Raw genomic sequence first — 25527 nt, 5'->3', positions numbered from 1 at the left:
ACCGCGCCCGGCCCTCTTTCAGTTTTTCTCTCTTCTGTTTATTTAAATGCTTTCCCCTACTTTTCTCCTCTATAATTTCCCTAGTCCCTCTTTAATTGCCATAATGTAACATGATTTAAGATGCAAGTTTAGTATTTTTGTTCTTCAAGGAAATCAAGTTATATTTCACTGATATGGTTCTTTACATATTTTTATTTCAAGAGTTTTATAGAAAAATAATTTATCTGGCTCTGAGGTAGGAAATCTAACTACATAAAATAATTCTATAAAATGAATTTAAGCTATAAAGAGCATGAAATTTTAAAATTAAGAACATCTATTCATCAAAAAACATTTTTTTTTCCTTTTTTTTTTGAGACAGGGTCTCACACTCCGCTGTCCAGGCTGGAGTGCAGTGGTGTGTGGCCATGGCTCACTGCAGCCCCAACCCCCCCAGGCTCAGGTGATCCTCCCCCCATGTCAGCCTCCCCAGTAGCTGGGAATACAGACAAGTGCACACCACCATGCCCTGCTAATTCTTTTTTTTTTGAGACAGAGTTTCGCTCGTTGCCCAGGCTGGAGTGCAGTGGCGCAATCTTGGCTCACTGCAACCTCTGCCTTCTGGTTTCAAGCGATTCTCCTCCCTCAGGCTCCCTGGCAGCTGGGATTACAGGCGCCTGCCACCAAGCCCAGCTAATTTTTGTATCTTTAGTAGAGATGGGGTTTCACCATGTTGGCCAGGCTGGTCTCCAACTCCTGACCTTGTGATCCGCCCACCTCAGCCTCCCAAAGTGCTGGGAGTACAAGCATGAGCCTCCGTGCCTGGCTGCCCTGCAAATTCTTTATGTTGCTCAGGCTGTCCTTGAACTCCTGGGCTCAAGTGAGCCTCCTGCCTTGACCTCCCAAAGTGTTGGGATTACAGGCGTGAGCCACGGCACCAAGCAAAAAGACATCTTTAATAAATTAAAAAGATAACCTACAAACTGGAAGTGCAGAACATATTTACGACAAAGTATTAGTTATCAGGAATATATAAAGAAAGCCTACAAATCAGTAAGAAAAGACAAATGTGACATTACAATAGGAAACATACCTAAACAGATATCTCACAGAAGAGGAAACACTTGGCTAATAACCATATTAAGGGTCGTTCAATCTCTTTAGTTATAAAGGAAATTAAAATTAAGGCCACAATGTGACATAGTTCCATAACAACTAAAACAAAATGATACATTACCCAGTGGCGTGTTGCCGCTGGCTTATAGGAGCTGACTGTGTACATCTCCTTTTTCACAAAGTGATGTCATGTTGGTAGTTTGCAATCAATCAGCCACGATGGGAAAATTTGTACCATGGGAATTAAAAAATGGTACTAATCAGGGATTGTTTTTTTCAGAGTCAGCTTATTAGCACACCACTATGTAATATATGTTAAGATATATATACTTGGTGCAATAATATATATTTTTAAAGCAAAAGAATAAACACAAAGTTCAAGATAGTGGTTAGGAAAAGTCAGAGGGACACAATGGAAAAGAAGCACATGAGTTAGACTGAAGTTACTGATATTCTAATTCTCCAAGATTAGGTCATAAAGGCTCAACGTATTAAAAATAAACCAAAAAGGTGGCTATAAGCTAAGAAACTCATGAACTAAGGATTATGATTTATCCAGTTCTTTGCACCTGACAGCCATAAAAAATACTTTTTCTAGATATGTTTTAGCAAAGTAAAAGATAACATACATACATTTTAATATACACACACATGTATTTTTTACATTGCATGCCCTTCTTTGTACAGATAAGACCTTATAGCAGTTGATCTTAACCAATTTTAGATCAGTCTCTACTGAGAATCCGACGGAAGGCATGGAAGCTCTCCTCCCACAAATGTATGCAGCAGCACACACACATATCAAATTCTGTAACCACTTTTGGGGGTCAGTGACACATGAAAGCCTATCTATGGCCCCCATGTTAAGAATGGTTGCCTGACAGGGTATAGTTTGTTAGAGAAAACTCAGTGTGGTCAAGACAAATGCAGTCAACAAGATCTGTTGGTGATATAATGGGAAAAACAATAGTTTTGGGGGATCAAGAGTATGGTGACAGCTCAAGGAGTAACAATTCAGATAATGATAGGTAAGGCATTTTTCTTATCTAGCCTTGATTTTCTCACTGTAAATGAGAGGCTGAAGTAGATAACTGCTAAGGTTTTCTCTAAGCTCTAAAATTAAGTCTATAAACAAGTCAAGGCCTGATTTCATTTGATTAATTAATTTATTTATTTTCTGTTCTCACGGGGCCTGATTTTAATAAATTTCCTTTTAAAAGACAAGTTCTCAAAAACTTCAGGCCTACCTTTCCTCTGTTTAGAAAACCAGACATCTGTCTCTGTCAAAAGCTGTTTTAAAGATCCATTCCAAGAAGGCACAAGTTGAAGGAACATCCACTGGGTTAAAAAAATTAAATAAGAAAACAATTATGAAATTTCATCATTTTATGATTTTACATTTTCAGATTGCTTTCACCTTAAAATATAATAGCTAAAAAATTTAACTTCTACTTTACCAGCAATTGCAAAAAAGAAAGTACAACTATTAGATGACATGCTTATAAGCACTCAATTTATCATGGCATTATCATAGTCCAATGGCTGGGTGCTGTGGCTCACACCTATAATCCCAGCACTTGGGAGGCCAAGGCGGGCAGATCACTTGAGAGAGGTTTAGACCAGCCTGGGAAACATGGTGAAACCCCACCTCTATGGAAAAAAAAAAAAAAAAAAAAAAAAAAAAAGGGCATGGTGGCATGCATCTGGAGTCCCAGCTACTCAAGAGGCTGAGGTGGGAGGACCTTTTGAGCCCTGGAGGTCTAGGTTGCAGTGAGTCATGATTGCACCACTGTGTTCTAGTCTAAGTGACAGAGTGAGACCTTGTCTCGAGGAAAAAAGAAAAAAAAAATCACAGTCCAGTGATAAAAATTGGATGTGGGTGCTAATGAGTAAGCCAATCCTTGAGAAGTCTTTATGGTAACTCACTGGAGATTACTGTATTAAAAAGGTAAAGGTCTAATATGTATATTACATTAGTAATTTTATACTAACTTATTCTACTGACTAACAACTCAATTTCACTAAATACTATATGAGATTATAAAAGCAAGAAATTAACACGGGAAAAAGGAGCTTCTTTGTCTTATTGCTGCTGAGATAATATGCACAACAGGTAAGAGCAAAAACTTTTAAATCCTGGACCTGGCACTTAAGAGCTGGGCACATTACCTAATATCTCTGGGCCTTAATTTCTTCATTTGTAAAATGAGCATGATAATATGTTTACCTCATAGGACACTAAAATATTTAATATATATAAATACTTAGAATGGTGCATGGCATGTAAACACCCTGTAAGTATTAGCACTTATCATTACTGGCAAAAAGCAGTTATAACAACAGAAATGAATGCCACTGTGACAACTCACTGCAGGCTGCACCTCCTAGGTTCAGGTGATCCTCCCACCTCAGCCTCCTGAGTAGCTGGGACTACAGGCACAAACACCACACCCAGCTAAGCTTTCGTATTTTTTGTAGACAGGGGTTTTTGCCATGTTACCCAAGCTGATCTTGAACTCTGCGCCGTAAGCGATCCGCCAGCCTGGGCCTCCCAAATTGCTGGGATTACAGGCGTGAGTCACTGTGCCTGACCTCTGCACCAATTTTTTAAAAGACTGGATAGCCCAGATAGTAAAGTTCCTTGAAGAAAATAGTAACAAAATTTCATCTCTACCATAGAAACAAACAAACAAAGAGTCCCTATGAGATAAGCTAGAAAGTGTCTCAGTCCGAAGTTTCACAATTGTGTTAAATACTCACAACAGTTTTGGGGACAAAAGGGTAAAGGCAGGATTATGCAGTACGAAGAGGGCAATGGACTGGGACTCCCAAGATCCAGTCTCTGCCTCAAGCCTGCTCTGAGTCTCACTATCTACATGAAAGAATAGTGGCTGATCTGTATCTTCAAAGAGTTGTGAAAATAAAATTAGATTTTTAAAATGTTGAAACTTTTCAAAAGGATGAAGTAAAACATATGCCAGACACGCAAACAAGCCTTTGAAAGAAAAATTTCAACATTGCTTAGAAAAAGTGTGTCTAAAAATACCATCATTAACTGAAGCTCAACTTTGAAAACGTTCCTAAAAATGATATAAAATATTTCTGATTATGTAAATAAATAACAACAATATATTTTTTGTTAAAGAGAAGTCTGGGAAAAAACAGAAAAGTATTCCTAAAATAGAAAAGTACAAAAAATAAAGTTAAAATCACTAATGATACCAAATCCCTAAATATAAAGACTTTTTAATGTTTTGGCTTATTTCCTTTTCCTACATTTATAACCATCCCTTTATTGCTGGACACTGTTTCCAGTTTTTCACCATTATACACAGTGCTGAGGTGACATCCTTGCATAATATGACATCATATTATGTCAGTACCTTTTTTAGAGCGGTGTATATATCCATCTCCACTTGCATCACAAATAAGTTAGATGAACCAATGAGCTGCTTCATGACATTTATACTGAAAAGGATAAATAGAGGGAGTGAGCTTATCTTTAGGCACAGGCTAAAGGATCCTGGTGGAACTAAAAGCTTTGTCTTTCTTTTAAAAAATATGTGGAATTAATGACAGCAGTCCTTCTGCCCAAGACAAAGAATCTTAGAAAACAATCTATCTGGATACAAGGATACTTTTAATTCAGATAGTCTGCTGCGAAAGGTCCTTTTCACACTGATAGGGAAACAAAGAGCTCTGATCTGCTGATTAATCAAGTTAAAGCAAGGTTCCAATAAGATAATTTTCAGTATGCGCTGATAAAATGACAGCCATCCTCTTTTGCCTTCCACCACCCCACTTCTATGTTTTGTTTTGTTCTTTAAAAAAATGCCAGGCATAGTGGCTCACATCTGTAATCCCAGCACTTTGGGAGGCAGGAGAATCATTTGAAGCCAGACGTTTGAGACCAGCCTGGACAACATGGTGAGACCTTGTGTACCAAAAAAAAAAAAAAAAAAAATTAGCCAATCATGGTGGTGTGCACCTGTAGTCCCAGCTACTTGCGAGGCTGAAGGGGTAGAAGGATCACTTGAGCCCAAGAGGTGGAGGCTGCAGTGAGCCGAGACTGTACCACTGCACTCCAGCCTGGGCAACAGAGCAAGATACTGTCTCCAAAAAAAAAAAAAAAAAAGACACTAGAACAGCTATATCGTCAAAGTAATCTTTAATCTCTAGGCTTAAGAGAATTGCTTAGTCATAAACTATGGTTTTAGTACTATTCAAGAGCGTAAGATCAAGAAACATGTGCTATTTAGAGTGAAAATGACATCATCAGTTATTTTGTTTTGTTTTGCTTTTCCTTTGTTCTTTCTTTCTTTGAGCCACAAAAAGCCAAGAGAGCATGTGGGTTTTTAAGAGGATCCTGCTCCTTTTTCAAAAAGCTCAATGAGAAATTAGAGTTGTCCCCTTGTATCTGTGGGGGGTTGGTTTCAGAACCCCCTACAAATACCAAAATCCTCTATGCTCAAGGCCCTTATATAAAATGGCACAGTCTTTGCATGTAACCTATGCACATCCTCTCATATACTTTAAATCATTTCTAGGTGTTCTTATAGTACTTACTACAATGTAAATGTTATACAATAGTTGTCATACAATATTGGGTTTTTTGTTATCATTTTTTAAAGTTTTTCCCCCAAATCTTTTCAATCAGCAGTTGGTTGAATCCACAAATGGAGAACCCATGGATATGGAGGGTTGACTGTATTAAAGTGTTCCTAATGATTTTCAAATCAAACATTCTACAGTGATTTATTTATGCCTCGATATCACCAGGTGATGAATGTCTCTCACACTTCTCTACCAAATTACCTCGTAAAGGCGAAAGAAAGGAAAAAACCCAATGATCTAGGTGGTGGTCTAACCATAAAAATAACATTTCTATAAATGGTATCTTGAGAGTTCAAGGAAATTTGAATTCCCTCTATTCTATAATGTATTTAAACATAAAAATGTTTACCTCTCCCCCACCTCAACAACAACAACAACAACAACAAATCAGTACAATCAGTAAAATTCACATCCCGGGAAGCTATGCAATGTTTGACTTTAGTTTTGTACATTTCCATCAGAAAGTCACTTACTCCTGGGCACATTTGTATCCCTGTCTCCAAAGCACCGCTGTCAAGTAAATGCAAGCCAGAAAATGACTGTAATGCCAACCAGCCTTCAAAACTTCACTGCTAGCCAGATTTTCTCAGAGCCATCACAAATACCTTAGTCCCATTACTATAAATAAGTTCCCTGACAGCAAGAGACCATGACAAAATCATCTCTGCATCCTTCACAGCCACAAACAGAATATCTTTACATAATGAACAGTTAGGAAGTACTTGCTGCAGGAATAAATGGATAATATGCGTACTTAATCCAAAAAGCCAAACTAAGCTGGGTGCAGTGGTATGTGCCTATAATCCCTGCTACTTGGAGGCTGAGGTGGGAGGACTGCTTGAGCCCAGGAGTTTGAGTCTAGCCTGGGCAATATAGCAAGGCCCCCATCTCTTTAAAAAAGAAAGACTGCTATATAGCTTGGGTGGTGGGCAGTCCTCATTGTCACCGCCATATATCTTGTAGGTTTTTAGAACCCTGGAATCCATTTCTCACGGGTGACTGCAGTCCTATTATTCCAGCTTGGACTACATGGTCCACAGGTGACAGAGAAATCTTGGCTCTCTGGCTCCATCTCCAGGACCTCTGGCTCTGCGCTGTGCTGTGTGTGACCGGGTCCCGCTTGAAGATGAAGGCAGCGCAGTTGACTGTGGGAGCCTCTGCAGCCCCAGCCTGAAGCCTGCATGGGACCCTGTGTGGTGCTAACAGTTTTTTTTAAAGGAAGACTGATATTTTCTCAAAGAGAGGGGACGTCACTATGTTGCCCAGGATGATCTCGAACTCCTAGATTCAAGCAATCCTCCCAACTTGGCCTCCCAAAGTGCTGGGATTACAGGTCTAGGTTTTCCTAAATCTGCTTTTCTGGTAGAGAAACCCTGAGGACTGATTGGCTTTTGCTTGTCTAAAACCATGGCCTGCGAATTCGTAACATTCAGGGCTCTCATCAGGAGTGGGAATACCTTGACCTGGTTCAGAAGACCTTGTACCAGGAGGTGACAGTGAAGAACTATGGTAACTTGGTCTCACTGGGGTCTCACTCACACTGAGGCTGGAGTGCAGTGTCGCAATCACAGCTCACTGCAATCTAGACCTCCATGGCTCAAGCAATCCTCCTGCCTCAGCCTCCAGAGTAGCTGGGATTACAGATTTGAATTCAAGGAGTGAAATAATCAGAGACGGAAAAATGTACATTTATAGGAGCCACACATTTGTTACGCCACATCAGAGAATTCATTCTAGTGAGAAAACCAATCAACATGAAAAGTTTTTGAAGGTTAAAAAAAAAAAAAAAAAAAGGCCAAAACAGTTTCTTCAAACTTATTTCTCAATAATAAAGATGATTTTAAAAATATACCTTTTAAATTCTCTATAAGTCTAGCAAAACCTGAAACTTTTCTATAGTCTTATAACAGTAATGCATTTTTCTATTAAAATTGGTTAAAACGGTAGACATAATATCCATTATATTATTCACAACAAAGAAATAAGTTTGTGTAGCATTTCCTCAGCTTATGGATGTAGTCAAGCCCTTTCATTAAATTGTTTGCTTTTTCATATTTTTGTGTTCTACAAAAATGTTACGTACTTTAACAAATGATAAACAATACTTTAGGATGACTAATTATAAAGTTACTTGAAATTCAAATACCTGAGTTCTTTAAAAAGTTCAACATTCTGGTGAGTCATCAAATTGTTTAGAAGCCATTCAAGGCACCTGAAATTAAAACATATAATTATTACATTATATACCATGTATTTACAATTTATTAAGTAGGACTTATAGTTAAAATCAGAATATTAATCTTGCCAGAACATGCTCAAAACTTTTAACTTAACAATAGGAAATTTAGTATTATTTTTGTCAGTGGATATTATTAAGAGAATATTTCCTTTATATTAATGACAGCATTTCTAGTTTTAAAACTTCATTTTGAGTTTGTGTTAAATAGTTTATCAAGGGGTCTGCATACTACTATAACCTTTAAAATCTCAAAACAGGTACTGCAACTTTCAAGAGTTAGAAGGACTGTCAGTCATTGCAATGATATAATGTCTATCAGGCCTACTTCTTAAACAATTTTAATAGAAAATGTACTATAAAGTGCAGTGGCATGATCACAGCTCACTGCAGTCTTGAACCTCCTGGGCTCAAAGAATCCTCTGACCTCAGCCTCCAGAATGGCTGGGACCACAGGTGCATGCCACCATGCCTGGCTAATTTTTTAAATTTTTTGTAGAGATGGGGTCTCCCTATGTTGCTCAGGCTGGTCATGATCTCCTGGGCTTAAGTGATCCTTCTGCCTTGGCCTCCCAAATCACTGGGATTACAGGTGTTAGCTACCACACCTGACCAAGAGTGACCAAGGTTTTTATAAGCATATATATAACCCATATGGTCACTGACAAAGACAACACTTTTGAGGAATTTACTAATTAGTCCAAAAGTTAAAATGGGCTTTTTATTTAACAAAATTCCATTCCCCATCCTAATTTTCCTTAATTCTTTCTTTCTTATAGCTATACATTCTCTTAAGAAACTAAAGCAACCAAATTCCTAAAGTGGGATAGGAAGAAAAATGAGAAAGGTAACTCACTTTTTCTTTACAGAATCTAATCCATAGGTCCCTGCTGATGTGTAATAGCCACATACAGTTTTCACATTAATTGTTTCCTTCATTGTCTCACCACACTGCTGTATTAAACCGTCCTGTAAATATAAATAAGCACTGGAAAGGCCCATTTCACGTGGGAAAAATTAGCTCTGATATGTGCTTTTACATATTAAAAAGGAAAAAAAAAAGAAGGAAGAAAGAAAAGAAAGAAAACTCATTAAGTGCAGCAAACCTAAGTTTTGTGGTTTTTTTTTTTAACAAGTCCAATAAAAATACTGAAAAAAATTCAGCAAGTATTCAACTAAATACTTGGAATTTGAAAATGGAAGGTGGGGGGAGCAGTCAGGTAGAGATGAATACTGCTATTCTTTTTCTTTTTTATTCTTCCCTCTCTGAGAGCTTTGCAAATTTCTTTAGCAGCATTTTGTCTGTTTTGCCATTTCTTTTTAAATTAAGAAGACTATATAGTCAGTTAACCATGTCATGGGCCTAAACAAATAGTATGCATTAGCAGAAAGTAATTATTAAGTTTAAAATAACTACAATATCTAAGAGACACACCTAAAACAAGTATATTGTTATTTTAAATTATGAACATTAAAGTTTTAACCTAAAATGTTATACAGGTTTTAAGTGAACTAACTTTAATATATGGAAAGAATACTACTTTTCGTTCAAATTTCTGAAATATATTCATCATGCAGGTATATTAAGTTAAAGAGTTAGTAAATCATAAAAGTAACGCAGAAAGTGAATTTAGAACAAAATCAAAAGGACCAGAGTTAGAAAATAAAGTATACTTATTGGAAATAAGTATTGAAAGGATCAAAACATTTTGAAAATCAAATGATCTCAACCAAGGATATTTAGCAAGCTATTAACTAATATTTCAAATGAATCAGTACAAAAATACCACACAAAAGTAAACAATTTTTTAAGATTAAAATAAAACATTGACTCCATTAGGATTTTCAACTTACCTGGAAATCATTCTAGACTCCTCCCCTTTCCTCTTAACACTTAGTCTGTCACCAAGTCCAGTGGATTATCCCTGAATCTCTCTGCTATCTACTTTTTCCTCTCCAAGCTTATTGCTACTACCCTACTTTCCTCCCTTGGACGACTGCAATAGGTTTTTGTCTCTAATGTTGTATTCGTCATTCCTTCAATTCATCTTTCACATTGTTACTGAAGTGTTCTTTCTAAAACATAACTTCGTCTTTCCCCTGATTAAAATATTCCAAAGGTGCTGTGTACGCTAAACTCAGCAACGTGTAACGGTATTTTCATGATCTGGCTTCTGCCCCTCTCTTCTCCAATCCTTCTTATGTTTATGTAGGAGCCATGTTTCTGTTAGAGTCTTGAATCCTCCACGATTTCACATCGCTAGGTCTTAGTTTACTCTGTTCTGTCTGAAATGCTCTTCCTTCCCCTCTTCCTACTTTGCAATACAAACACACTTTCAACTTTCAAGACTCAATGTGGAAACGTAACTTTCCCCTGTGATACCACCAGGGTGAACTGACCACTTCCTTCTTTATGCATTCACTAAATGCTACAGGATGTTTATTATCATATCTATAATATTGAACAGCTCTTACTTTACCTCTGGGTTTGTATATCAACCCTCCCACCGCTCTCCACACATACATACTATATTGTGAACTTTTTGAAAGTAAGGATTACATCTTAAGTTACCTTTGGATTTCTGTGTCTAGTTTGACACAGTGCTCAATACACTTTGGTTAAATGAACAAATCTGTCATTCTGCCGGTAGATTAAAATACATATATGTGATTTATACACAATTCTTTCAAAACTAAGAGAAATTTAAATAGTAGGAATGCATGTTTATTTGAACCCATGAATGATATTAATTAGTAATCATAAGCCATCTGCTTAAGAGTCAAGTCATTAATGAATAGAAATCTGTAAATGACCTTAGACAAGTAAGTTTTTTCCACATTATAGTCATACTAAGATATCTACACAGAAATGGCCTGCATTCATTTTATGCAGACATTAAGACTCTCTCAGTTATAATAAATTGCTTTTGGTTAGGCATTTTAAATGATTTCTAACAAATGACATATTTACACATTTCATTTTTATTTAAAAACTCTAAAAAGCTAAACTTTATTTTTGTTTTTGGAGTACACACTTTAAGACAAAGATTATTATTCTGAACCTTTCTTTGAATCATGTGCATACTTACCAACTGCAGCAAACAAGCTGCTGCCAAAATGGCAACAACTCGACTGGGCTTTATCAAGACATCATCTCGATACAGTGAACCAAATGCAACCTGCAGTGCTGAAAGCAAGGTACACATGTAGGATGAAATAATATTTATATCTATTACAAGTATTATACAAATAACAACGACGACTGTCTTCACACACAAAGACATTTGTCTAAATGTGGCATGTACACAAAAGGATAACAGAAGTATCTCTTTAATTAAAAACGCTAGTAATCGTTACTGGTTGACACTGTTAATTTAATAACAAGGTTATAAATTTCTGTTTATTCTACCAAATCTAGCTGCATTCTTCTAACATGTAATCTTGACATCAGTGGTCACAACCAAGATGGCTTGGAAGAAGTTTTATAAGATACTCCTGAGTAGACCAATCGTTAAGTACAAATACGCAGACTCAAAGATATTCTTAACCCTGCTGCTTTCAGCACTTCACCACTGAGAAATGTGGTACAGTTCCTGAGTCCTGTCCACGCCACACTCATGCCCAGCCCCCACAGTGATCTATGCCTGTCCATCCTTCCTCCACTGCCACTGTTACGAATGTCCCACATGGTTTGCTTTGTAAATATTCTTAACTATTTCTTTGCCTTTGTATTGAGCACCAGGTACTTCCATGTGGACCACCAATGAGGGGAGCAGCAAGAGCACTGGAATGGGAATGAGGAGAGCTGTCGTCTGACATAGGCTCACTAAACTGCTCTGAGATCCAAAGTAAGTCCCTTAACTCCTTTGGGCCTCAGCTTCCTCAAGTAAGGATTCTTTTAGCTCTAAAACAATATTACATGATTTATGCCTTTATTGTTCCCAGAAAATAGGGAATAATCAATAAGTATTATTTATCAGATTTTCTACATAATTAAAAAAATGGTCATACTTTTCCTTCCTTCATCCTACGTCTTCCATATCCCAGGTGGGCATATTTACAAAGATAAGTAAACAGACTGATAAGGCCCACATGACAAAACAGATTAGTGACAAGATGGACAGAACTGATAAACTATGGCGTAAATCAACATAAAATTATCACCTTGAGGTGATAAAAGGAGTTTGCTAGACTACAAGGCTAGAAGGAATTATTTAGTTTCTACCAAAAGAATAAGATTATGTTTTTATGATTCTTGCATAATAGTAAATTATTATGGTAGTTACCTTCTACATCAATGTTCTGGTCAGGAATCTCCAGTTCAATAATATTCATGCTGGATTCTTTCCAAGAACCACTGAACATACTAGAAAAGTAGCCAGACTTAAAAAAAAAAAAAAAAAAGTCGACGATTATCAAGTACTTTCTGTGTCTTCCAAATTATTTTCCCATTTCTAATTCTAAGCAACTATTCTATCCATTAACTAATCTCATCCATTCTATTACTTCAACAGAAAAAGAACTGCCAAATATGTCTACAGGAGAAAAGAAATTAAGATACGGACACTACTAGGTGTATCAAAATATACTTTCAGTTTAGTACTATTTTTGACAAAAAACTAAAATTCCTATATTACTATCTAAATTGAATTCCTGTATTTCTATTTGAACCTGGTTAGCTTTTTATTCAAACTGTTGAATCCTTACTGTACACCTGAGTGGCTATAAAGGACCAAACCAGTCCCAAGCCAGCACAAACAGAACGATTCCCAAAGAAATTAGGGAAAATCCAAAATTTAGTTTAATCTAATGAGAAATTTCCAGAATGGACCTGAATTCTTGGAAAGGTACAGAATGAAGTCTTTAGTTATCTGCCAGATAGCACTCCTCATAATTAGAATTACTTTGAAATTGATCAAATATTAACTAATTTATTTAAAAATGTTACTGAGTACTTAGTATGTAGAAGGCACTGTGAATATAGCAATAAACAAAATCAATATTGTTTCTGTCTTCAGGGGGCTTATATTTTAGCATGTGGCTTGAACTATAATCAATATAGCTTCCATGAGAGGTAAAGTTTTAACAGAGGTATTCTCAACCTTAAGTTCACAAAACTGCTTCCAGATATTAAAAAGAAACAATATGAATCATATCCTGAAGTTAAAAGCAATATTCTGATATAGTGTCTGGGCAACATACTTCAAGCTAAAATAAATTTGTTTCAAAAACACATTTTTTTTTTTTTTTTTGAGATGGAGTCTCGCTCTGTCACCCAGGTTGGAGTGCAGTGGCGCAATCTCTGCTCACTGCAAGCTCTGCCTCCCAGGTTCACGCCATTCTCCTGCCTCAGCCTCCCGAGTAGCTGGGACTACAGGCGCCCGGGGTTTCACCGTGTTAGCCAGGATGGTCTCGATCTCCTGACCTTGTGATCCGCCCACCTCGGCCTCCCAAAGTGCTGGGATTACAGGCGTGAGCCACCGCGCCCGGTCTCAAAAACACATTTTAAAACATGATTAAAATGTTAGAGAAGGCAATTCCTTTCCAAATACTTTTACTGAAAAAGTTTATACTATACTGTCTTACCAGTAATTATTCTCAAATGGTAAAGAGGAAAAATATAAGTTCCAAACGATAAAAACTGTTGTTTTATTCCTAGTGCCCAGACCAATATCTGGAATAAAATATTTGGGCCCTTAGAGCAACATTGTATTCTATTTTGAAAACTCTGATTTTTTTTTTTTTTTTTTTTTTTTTTAGACAGAGTCTCACTCTGTTACCCAGGCTGGAGTGCAGTGGAACGATCTCAGCTCACTGCAACCTCCATCTCCCAGGCTGAAGCAATTCTCCTGTCTCAGCCTCCTGAGTAGCTGGGATTACAGGTGCCCATCACCACGCCGGCTATGAAAGTTCTGAATTTTTAAAGTGGGGTGGCAAGTAGTAATGTTTTCAGTACAGAAATCGACTTAGTCTATACTTTTTGGTGTTGTCTTTACCTGGATTTTCCAGGAGAGAACTTTCCACTCACACTCAATGTGAACTACAAAGCAACATTTCAGGTGAGTTTATCCAATTTAAATAACCATAAGCAAAATAAACACATTACAATCTTAACTTTAATGTTAAATATTTTTCCCCAACTTTTCCCCTTTTATCAACAGAAGGCACCGAAAAAAGCACTTTATGAAGTAATGACAAATACGTAGTATTAGGCTCGTATGATACTGAAATCTCAAAATCTCTTTCTAGACCAAACTTAGTTTTCACTAACAATGCTTACCATTTTTCTTACAGACTTTTTACCAAATGAGAGGATTTAACCACTATGGTGTTCATGCAAAAGATTACTGTGAAGTGCAATGAGAAAGAACATGATTTAAGAGTTTAAGTGATTACTTTGTTACTCAAATAGAAAAAATACTTACTTGACATAAATATATTTTGTGTAAGCTCCATTCTTCTCCTAGAGCACAAATCTTAATGTCACTGTTTTCACCATTCAAAAATAATGTTTGATAAATATATTTAGATGTACTCTTTAATTTTTTCCTGTTAAAAGAAATGAAAAAGTCACATATTTATATAAATTGAATGTTTTACTGATTTTGCATATATTTCTAAATACTCCTTTTATTCAATTTCTATTAGAGTCAACTTACCTATTGTGTAAAAGGATAGGGGGAGAGTATATATTCAAATTTTCTTGTGTCTAGAAGAGTACATAAGAAATTAACAATAGTGGTTATCTCTGGGGTCCTCTATGCATGAGAGAGATAGTGGAGAAATGGGGGCGGCATGGGAGGCAGACTTTTCACTACACACATTTTAGCAATTTTGGACTAATTTAATTACCTATTCAATAGATTAAGAAGTTAGCATGTTGATTTTTTTGCTTATTTCCTTATTTAAAAACCAGCACTATGAAGGAACTCAAATAGTGCAATAATCTGCAACTAGGAAATGGAGAACAAGAGTAAACATTTCACTTACCCAAGTAATTTTAAAATGATTTACATTTAATCTTACTTTGGTACCAACCTATTCTTAAACTACTTAAAATGTTTTCTTCCCGCTGGACAAATGGTTTGCAACCTTAGATCAAAGGTTTTCTTTTCTTATTTGTTTTTAAAATTTATTTATTTATTTATTTCAGATGAAAGGTTTTTTAAAACTGCTCAAAGGAGAAGTCTTAGGGGCCACCAAGGATAGCTGAGGAGTGAACTGTGAGTATCCCATCTAACTTCAACCAGAACAGCATCACCTATTATATCTGTAAACATACGGGATTTCTGCACAGATTTAATTTAAAGGAAGAACTTGACTAAAAAAATAAAGTTTGAAAATAATTGCTCAAAATGGTCCAGTAACCAAGAAAAGGCTCTAGGCAGAGGCTGACCAATATCTCAAATTCCTGACCAATTCTGACAACTTTCCTAGCACATAAAATTTTCAATCTCTTTTTTTTTTTTTTTTTTTTTTTTTTGAGACGGAGTCTTGCTCTGCCGCCCAGGCTGGAGTGCAGTGGCCAGATCTCAGCTCACTGCAAGCTCCGCCTCCCGGGTTCACGCCATTCTCCTGCCTCAGCCTCCTGAGTAGCTGGGACTACAGGAGACCGCCACCTCGCCCGGCTAGTTTTTTTTTGTATTTTTTAGTAGAGACGGGGTTTCACTGTGTTAGCCAGGATGGACTCGATCTCCTGACCTCGTGATCCACCCGTCTCAGCCTCCCAAAGTGCTGGGATTACAGGCTTGAGCCACCGCGCCCGGCCCTCAATCTCTTTTTAAAAATGAAGTAATTGTTTCAGATGACATCCTGAACCGGTGAATTTAACACCTGTGTACTTAACACCTCTTCCTAGCCAACAATAAAAACAGCACATGCCTTAGTGGTAACAGACTTGGGTTTGAGTCCCAGCTGCCCCCCTGTTCAGTTATCACAGCTGTAAAAAGAGGACATTAATAGTACCCACTTCATTGATTATGATAAGAAATCAAGAGACAATGTAGTTTCCAGTTCCTGATAGCAGAATGTACACATGTTGGCTTCCCATCCCTCCCCAAATTACATTAAAGATTAAGAGTACAAAAAGGAATAAGTCCACACCAGGAAAAGGTAAAGGGTAGACTCATTACTTGATGAGAGATTTACACAGATCTGAAAGTTAGAAAATAAATTCAAATGAAAAAGAACAGTGAAAGCCATAGCCAAATAATACATTATGGAGGGCTAGGATGGAGGCTAGGCTTATCTTCCCATTAGAACCCTTGGTTCGAGAAAAGTAGGATGAGGCCTCAGGGAAACAAAGGCAGAAGAAAGAAGAGGGGCAGAAAATGGGGAAATTAGTGCCTTCTCCACTCTATGAATACAGATTATAGATAAGGAGAGTACAGATACTGAGGCAAAAATATTCCAAGGCTTTTCTAGAAACAGCACAAAGCTAATGGAAGATCTAAGGCTGTAGTGTAGCTGCTGGTGCCCAGACAAAGCAATTCTCATTCTGAAATTTAAAGAATCTGTGGCCTGTTCACTCCCAATCCATTCACCCTGAGTCATGGTTCCCAAACTGTGTGTGAAATTCACCAGTTCAGGATACCATCTGAACTTAGAGCACCACAGCCAACTCAGAGAGGCATGTGGAATATTTTAAATTTGAAGGAAACACAGTAACATCTTTCAGATACCATGCAATCTGCTATCATTAGGTTGTTTGGCCCTAACTATGAAGTATTTCTTTTGGACTAGGGGTGAAAATTACTAAAACGTGAAATGTGCTGTGATCCATGAAAGCTTGGGAACCTCTGCTCTACAAAGCGTGCCCCACCTATAACCAAGTTAGTAGTCTTCTTACTCCAAGAAGAGGTACATTGGAAATAGATCTATTTACTCAAAACACCATACACCAGTTACTCATTCTTCAATGTAAGTGGACAAGCAAGGAAGGATCACCCAACATGAGGAAGAATAAGAGCATATGAGAGACAGAGAGACAGAGAGAGAGACAGAGAGACAGAGAGAGAGAGAGAGAGAGAGAGAGAGAGAGAGAAGCTCCCTACATCCCTGGAAACATATAATTCAGGGAAAAGAGAGGAATAAAAAACCCTCTCACTAGTATACCTAGAGATCTGAGATTATTATATTCACCCCGTAGGATGCTATGATAAAGGATGACTCAGAACAAGACAGAGCTTTTAGAGACTAAAGACATGATTACTGAAATTTAAAAAAATTTAATTTTTTTATTAAAAGAAAGAATGGTTTGTTTGTTTTTCTTCCTCATGTTGGGTGATCCTTCCTTGCTTGTCCACTTACATTGAAGAATGAGTAACTGGTGTATGGTGTTTTGAGTAAATAGATCTATTTCCAATGTACCTCTTCTTTGAGTAAGAAGACTACTAACTTGGTTATAGGTGGGGCACGCTTTGTAGAGCAGAGGTTCCCAAGCTTTCATGGATCACAGCACATTTCATGTTTTAGTAATTTTCACTCCTGGTCCGAAAGAAATACCTCATAGTTAGGGCCAAACAACCTAATGATAGTAATGAAAAAGTTAAAGGAGATTTCCCAGAACATAAAGCAAAAAGACAAAGAAAGGAAAAAAGAAGAGACAGATGCATAATCCAAGAAATCCAGAATCCAGTTAAGAGGCATCCCAGAAAGAGAAAATAAAGACAACAAGAGAAAGGAAATTACGGAAGAAATTAATGGAAAAAAATTTCCCAAAACTAAGGTGGTATATGAGTCTTCATATTATAAGGAACAAGTACCAAGACCATTAAAAGACCCATACTTAAGCACATTCTAGTTAAATCCCAAAATACCAAAGAAAAAGTTCCACAAGTTCCAGAGAGCAAAAATGGTCACCTGAAAAGAGAATTACACCAGGATCAGATTTTTCATCAAGACTGTAGGCCTGAAGACAATGAAGCAGTATCATCAAAGATATGAAGAAAGTTATTTTAGATTTCCATACCCAGACAGAGGATGAATAAAGTAAAAGAGACTAAATTTATATTTAGATATGCACAAATTACTCCCTTTTGCACCCTTTCTTGGAAAAATACTTGAGATGTATTAAATAGTTCCTAAAATGAGTGAGAAAGAAATGCAGGCTACACAAAATAGTGGATTCAATCCTAGAGATGGGGTGAAAGGAAGTCCTAGCATAAGAGCAGACAAATCCAGATTGGAACAGGAGGATGGAAGAGGTCTAGGTTTTAGAGAAGGATTCCATGAAAGTGTGTTTCAAAAGACTTTTCTGTGTTTTTTCAGAAAAATCTGAAGCCATGATGAAGGAATATTGTTACTTTGTCAAGAGTGGGGGAAAGGCCATTATATACTCTAGGACAATAAAAAAGCAATACAAAAAAAGGCACGGTCTAAATAAGATACAAACAAAAGCAGGGCCTGACTTTAAGCACTTGATGGAATATAAGAAAAGATTCCATATGACTGTGAGGTTAGAAAAATTTCTCCCTTTGAACAGACAAGGGGTTGTGACATTGGACCCATCAGACCCACCAAGTATGATTTATAATCCTAGCACACTACTTAACTCTTCAGAAACAATATTTACATAGTTATAAGTATGTAAATGTTGTTTCAATTTTTTAGAGACAAGCTGTGGACAAAACACTCAAGATCTGGTTGTAGAACAGTGTGGGTTTTAACAGTCTTGTAAATGTAAAAGTAAAACATGCAGTTGACAAAGGTATGAGGTGGAAGTTGGGCCTAAAAGCTAAAACTTCTCATAAGGTGGTCTGTTGATGTGGGAGGGCACACCAGACAACCTCAGGAAGAATATACTAGGGCCAACACACAAAATTCAACATCTTAATGCTTTCTCTTTTAAATTTTTATTTATTTAGTTTTTGAGACAGGGTCTCACTCTGTTTCCCAGGCTGGAGCGCAGTGGCGCAATCTTGGCCCACTACAACCTCTACCTTCTGAGTTCAGGTAATTCTCCTGCCTTAGCCTCCCAAGTAGCTAGGAATATAGGCGCGCACCACCATGGCTGGCTAATTTTTGTATTTTTTGGTAGAGGCGGGGTTTCACTGTGTTGGTCAGGCTAGTCTCAAACTCCTGGCCTAAAGTGATCTGCTTGCCTTGGTTTCCCAAAGTGCTGGGATTACAGGCATGAGCCACCGCGCCTGGCCCATCTTAGTGTTTTCTTATACCCTGCATCCGTACTGGGCTGAACAATCCAAGCATCTTCAGTAATATACACACACTAAACTCTGATACGTATTTTCTGATAAAGATTTGCTTTAAAAACTTTCCATTCCAGTCTACTTATGTAGTCTAGGAGTTGGTACACTTTTTCTGTAAAGGTCTAGATAGTTAATAGCTTTGGCCTTCTGGGCCAAAAGGCCTCCAAATAATTTTGTTGGCATCCTAGTAGGTAGTGTCCTGCTTGCCAGCCTCAGCCTACCGCACCTGAGCAAACTTTTCCACCATCCAGTGGGCTACAGCCACACCTCCTTCAACATAATCTGAATCTTAGCTTGGTAAAGGGTTGGGGGCACCTATTCCAAATTAGTTCCTTCTGTGGCTATTCTGACTCAGCCTTAGAAGTACTGACGACTCCATGTATTTTCTAGAGATCTCTTTACCTTAGCATTTTGTCCTCAGTAGTTAATTCTCTGTGCCTTGTTAATAATGTTTATATTAAATTTCCTGTATTCAAATTGCTGTGTGATTTCTCTCCTTCAAATGCACTGTGACGTATATTTCAATAATTGCATTAAATATAAGTGGTCTAACTACTAATTGAAAGGTTAGATTGTCCTGTTGGATAAAAGAAGCAAGACTCAACTATATGCTGTTTACATGATATCTATTTTAAATATACACAGGTAAAAAGTGAAAGGAGAGAAAATGAGATATTCAGACATTTATCAAAAGAAAGTGGCTGATGGATACACTACAATCCCAGACTTCACCACTACTCGTTATATGCATGTAAGAAACCTGCACCTGTACCCACTAAATATAAATAAATAAATAAATACATGTATGTGGTAGTGGCTAAATTACTAGGGATAAAGAAGGATGAACATTTTGTTGTGAAAAAGGGGCCAATTCATCAAGGAGACATATTTACTTCATGCTTACATGCTAGACATTGTACATTTGTTTGTTCTCATATTTGTCAAAGCCTAAAAGGCAGGTATTTATATCTCCAATTTACATATGAGGAAAATAAGGCTATTAAGTGCAGAATACAGACAAGAAGTCAGAATTTTTTTTTTTTTTTTTGAGATGGAGTCTCACTTTGTCACCCAGACTGGAGTGCAGTTGTGCCATCTCTGCTCACTGCAACCTCGCCTCCCAGGTTCAAGCCATTCTTCTGCCTCAGTGTACCAAGCAGCTGGGATTACAGGCGCCCGCCACCATGCCTGGTTAATTTTTATATTTTTAGTAGAGACAGAGTTTCGCCATGTTGGCCAGGCTGGTTTTGAACTCCTGACCTCAGGTGATCTGTCTGCCTCAGTCTCCCAAAGTGCTGGGATTATAGGCATGAGCCACTGCGCCTGGCCAAGAACTCAGATTTGAACTCTTAAAACTATGCTACAGGTTGGCAACGGTGGCTCACACCTGTAATCCCAACACTTTGGGAGGTCAAGGCAAGAGGATCACTTGAACCCAGGAGTTCAAGGCCAGCCTGGGTGGGCAACAGAGTGAGACCTTGTTTCTACAAATAAAAAAATTAGCTGGGTGTGGTGGTGCATGGCTGTGGTCTCAGCTACACAGAAGGCTGAGGTGGGAGAATTGCCTGAGTCTGTGAGGTCAAGGTGGAGTGAGCCATGATCCCACCACTGCATTCCAGCCTGGGCGACAGAGCGAGACCCTGTCTCAAAAAAGAAAAAAATTTTTCCAAAAAAAAACCTATGCTACACTGACTCTTCAAAAAGGTTACAGGGTCAGGCATGGTGGCTCACACTTGTAATCTGAGCACTTTGGGAGGCTGAGGTGGGAGGATCACTTCAGCCCAGGTGTTTGAGACCACCCTGGGCAATATAGTGAGACCCCTGTCTCTTTAGAAAAAAACTCCAAAAATCAAATAAACAACAAAAAAAGTTACTGAATAGTATTCACAGTAGGGGTCCAGTTTTGTAAATAAATAAAAATATTCATTAAAAAAGGTACAAAAGGTTTTATAAACCAAACTATTGAGTTTTTAATCTATGATTCCTTTTTTACAATATGTAACACTTGTATAGCAAAACCTTTTTGAATCTGCTCATAAAGTTTAATTTTACGCTGGGTGCGCAGTGGCTCACGCCTATAATTCCAGCACTTTGGGAGGATGAGGCCAGCAGATCACCTGAGGTTGGGAGTTTGAGACAAGCTTGGCCAACATGATGAAACCTGTCTCTACTAAAAATAGAAAACATTAGCCAGGCATGGTGGTGCGTGTCTGTAGTCCCAGCTACGTGGGAGGCTGAGGCACAAGAATCGCTTGAACCAGGAAGTGGAGGTTGCAGTGAGTTGAGATCGCACCACTGCACTCCGGCCTGGGTGACAGAGCAAGGCTCTGTCTGAAAAATAAAAAAAGAAAAAGAGGCCGGGCGCGGTGGCTCAAGCCTGTAATCCCAGCACTTTGGGAGGCTGAGATGGGCGGATCCCGAGGTCAAGAGATCGAGACCATCCTGGCTAACACGGTGAAACCCCGTCTCTACTAAAAAATACAAAAAACTAGCGGGGCGAGGTGGCGGGTGCCTGTAGTCCCAGCTACTCGGGAGGCTGAGGCAGGAGAATGACGTAAACCCGGGAGGCGGAGCTTGCAGTGCGCTGAGATCCGGCCACTGCACCCTAGCCTGGGCGACAGAGCAAGACTCCGTCTCAAAAAAAAAATTCCGAGAACGAAAAAGGAAAAGAAATCATTAAAAAAATTTCATCTGTGACCCTACCAAATCACCTTTAAAAACAAAAGCAGAAAAACCAAATTGTTTGTGTAAGAATATATTCTACCTATAAACTACATTCCAATTCCAGGTCACAAGTCAATATTCCATCTTTCAACTCATCAAAAAAAAAAAAAAAAAAAAGTTAAGCAAGCTGCAGCAGCACCGCCCTACATACAGTACATCCACGGTCAACGACTTCAACTACTAGAAACTTGCACAAACTCTGTTCCTGGTTAGGAACAAATGTACACTATTGATAAACTTCACCTTTACGATTAACGAGAACTCCTGTGTGCAATTATTTCCCCTCCACTGAGTGGGCGACAGTAAGAGTGCCCATTTCAGAGATTACATTTAGTGTCTGTACTAAGGCAACCGGATGCAAAACAACTTAGTCTGCGGCTACCCACTTGAGAGGGCAAAGGTGGACTGGGAAGGCCAGCCAGCCGGGCGTCTCCAAGGTTTAACGAGACGCGAGCTCGGGCTTGGCGTTTCTCATCCTCATCTTGGGGCTGTAACAACACCCTGGAAGCGTCTGTGGTTAAAAATGCAGAATACCAGGCGTCTCCCAAGGCGCTCCCCCGTCCGCCCGGCATCGGGCCGGCTTCCACATTCACTTGTCAAGGGCACGACCCCTCTTCATAGGCTGGAGAGCGCTGCACCCCGCAAGCGCACGGGGCGCCGGCTCGGCCCCAGGCCAAACAGGTGCGGGTCCGGGTCCGCGCGGGTGCGTGCCCCCACGTACCTTCGAGGGGTGTTGAGGAGCCGCTGCTGCTCGTCCCCCTCCTCCTCATCCTCATCCGTCTCCGAGTCAGGGTGACAGTAGCAGAAGGCCCCGCTGCTCCGCTTGCGCTTGTGGCTGCCCGGACAGTAACAGAAGTCGTGGCCCGCCGCATCGTCTCCAGTGTCCGGCCTCCGGGCCGAGCCCCCCGCCCTGGCACCCTGCGCCTGCTGGGCAAGGGCTCGTCTAGGCTGGCGCAGCACCCGGCTGCTCAACGATCCCATGGGTCACGGCTCCCCGAGACTTCAGGGAGCCCAGAGAAGGGGGTCTCCCGCCATGGCCCGGCCGCCGCCGCCAGCCTTCCCCGAGCGCAGATGCCTACACCACCACCTTCTCACGCGCAGCTCCAACCGTTGCAGCGGACGCTACAGCCTCCATCCTCCGCCCCGCCCGCAGCTTCTGGTCGCTCCGCGCGCTAGCACCGCAGCACCTCGCCACCTCGCCCCCTCGCTTTCGCAACAAAGCGCGGGCTGGCGGGCGCATGCGTGTGGCGAGCCTCCGGAAGGGGCGGGGCAAGGCAGGCGTGCGTGCGTGGCAGGTGGAGCCTGCGCACAACGGGGCGTGCTCGTACGGGCCGATGTTTTCGGGGCTGCGGTGGGCCTGGCGTCCTACTAACATGAACTTAGGCGTAGACGCAGTGTTAAGCCGTAGTTCACACACGCCTTTATAGTGGCAAGACTTGGGACTTCAGTCGCGCATTCTTTCTACAAAGGTGCCTTGAGCCCCCGGTGCTTATGGGCCTGTGCTAAGCAAGTGGCAAAACCCCGAAGCTATTTGGTCTTCTTGCGGGAGCTCGGCACTTGCTGGGGCCGCGCTCTGCTTTGTTGGGCGTGGCCTCCTGTGAGAGGGGCCCTAGGATGAGGCGCTATGCTGGATTCCTGGGCTTCCTTAACAGGAGCCCTACCCTGCTGTAGACGTGAAAGGAACCCGTTAAGTTATGGGAACGTTCCCGGCACTCCTTTTCTTTCCTATCAAGTGCCAGTGGGATGTCCGAATAGGGTCTGGCACCGTGACTGTCCGTACTCAAAAAAAGTGCCTTCAGGAGGCCCTAGCAAAATTGACAAGTGTCTGCCTGGAGGAGCTGCTCTTGTGATGGACTCCGGACAGCGAGCGTTCACTCCCTGACTCCCTTCTGTTACTTTTTAAGTAAAATAATAAAAATATTTCTCCTGTGGACCCACCACTAGCTTGAAATTTTATCATACTTGGTTTCATTCTTTTTTTCCTCTCCGCTTTATTGAGGTGTAATCAATGATTCATTCTTTTTAAATAGAACAATACAGATAGGCAGAAGCCCCTGTGTACCTCCTCCATCTCATTCTGTCTCCCTCCCCAGTGTCAATCACTGTGCTGAGAATGTTGTATATCATTATGTCCATGTATGTCCTTATATGCGTACCCATAAATATTTTCTTTTGCATGTTTAGACATATCATGGAACGGAATCATAGCTGTACCTCTCACTGTGCACCTTTCTCCTCTCAAAATTATACTCTCGAGATTTGTCCATTTGGTCAATTGCTAGATAATTTTCACTGCTCATTGAATGACTGAACCATATTTGTTTTTACATTCCTTAGTGAGAGAGGTTATTTCTACTTTAACGGCTTTACAGAGCAGCAATGAACATCATGTGCAATGGATTCGCCAAGCCGATTCCCAGAAGTGAATTTGCTGGGAAATTTGCAACTTTGTTAGCTATTACTAAATTGCTCTCTGGGTTGATTGCATCAATGTACCAATTTAGACTCCCATCGGCAGTATACGTAGTTTGAGGGCCCCAGTGGACTAATGTCTGATTCATGTATGAGAAATCTGAACTGAGAGAGGCTAGCTGAGGCAGCTTGGGGTGGAGGTGGGAGGCGGAGAATGATGGCTGCAGAGGGATCAGCTTGCATACACAGAATTTGCCAGCACAAAGAACGTGCAGGTGTTTCCCATGGAGCAGATGTGGACCACCATGAGATAGCTGGGATGGGATCATCTTGGGTCCTGCCCAACAGGTCTGGGAGGAAAGCAATGAACTTCAGCACTGAGAACCTCAAAGAGTCACCAAATTCCTAGAGGCTGAAAAAGGAGTACACATTTGCCTTGCCAAAGGAACCGCAGGTGAGTAGCATGATGAGGTGGACAAAGGAACCCACAAGAATGCCCACAAGAATCAACTTTAGTCTGTCAGAGTCACGCAGGGCTGATCCTCTACCACTACAGCAATGACAGTCAGGTAACAGCTTTCCTGCTCCCCTTAACTCTCTGCTCTGCTACAGCCCAGACATGGTAGGTTGGGGCAGGGGAAGAACGTGGAAGGAAACCTAGATGGAAAAAGAAGAGAAGCCCATGGTCACCCTTTCCCCAGAAACCAGCTTCCTACTGGCAGTAAGCCAGAAGTAAGTGAGGGAAGAAGCCTCAACTATAAATCAAGCTTGGAATTTTGACTGGATATATTACTTACTAAAATGACACTGTTTTATGACCTTAAGGGACTACACAGTAGGACTTTAAAACCTAAGAGTGAACAGAAAAGTTATGACTCTATTCTCTATCTGAATCTACATCTAAAAGAACTAGGCCCGCTGAATAAATGTCAGTGGACAGTGGGAGGGAAAAACAAAGTTACTTCATAATTATATCTCAAAGTCATGCTAATTCAATATGACAAACTTTCCTCCAGGGTGACTTTATTCTACCTTCTGGAAATCTTCTGGTGAATAAATGCTATTTGTTTTAAAATTTTGGCCAACCTATGTATCATTTAAACATAAAACTTCTACCAAAAAATTCACCGTGCTTCCAAAGACAAAATAAAGCTGATTTGGAGATTCTGTGGTCTTCTGGAAAGGCATTCAAATGGCAGTATTATTTCCTGTAAGTAACTGGAGTGACTAAATATTCAC

General features: G+C 39.7%; 1 protein-coding gene across 1 annotated transcript in view; it reads right to left on the bottom strand.

Annotated features, from left to right (window-relative positions):
• Positions 1-23147, bottom strand: part of GMCL1 (germ cell-less 1, spermatogenesis associated) — a 53209-nt gene extending 30062 nt beyond the window's left edge. The window contains exons 1-8 of the mRNA XM_003908769.4: positions 22598-23147; positions 14371-14494; positions 12232-12328; positions 11035-11132; positions 8802-8914; positions 7856-7921; positions 4479-4563; positions 2343-2433 (exon numbers count right to left, since the gene is read on the bottom strand). Of these exons, the coding sequence (XP_003908818.1) occupies positions 2343-2433; positions 4479-4563; positions 7856-7921; positions 8802-8914; positions 11035-11132; positions 12232-12328; positions 14371-14494; positions 22598-22857 (934 nt within the window). The 5' untranslated portion in view covers positions 22858-23147. The remainder of the gene's footprint in view (positions 1-2342; positions 2434-4478; positions 4564-7855; positions 7922-8801; positions 8915-11034; positions 11133-12231; positions 12329-14370; positions 14495-22597) is intronic.
• Positions 23148-25527: the final 2380 nt, after the last annotated feature.

This window comes from Papio anubis, chromosome 14 (genome assembly GCF_008728515.1).
Source record: "Papio anubis isolate 15944 chromosome 14, Panubis1.0, whole genome shotgun sequence".
Classification (NCBI taxonomy): Eukaryota; Metazoa; Chordata; class Mammalia; order Primates; family Cercopithecidae; genus Papio; species Papio anubis.
This window is presented reverse-complemented; position numbering and strand designations above follow the sequence as displayed.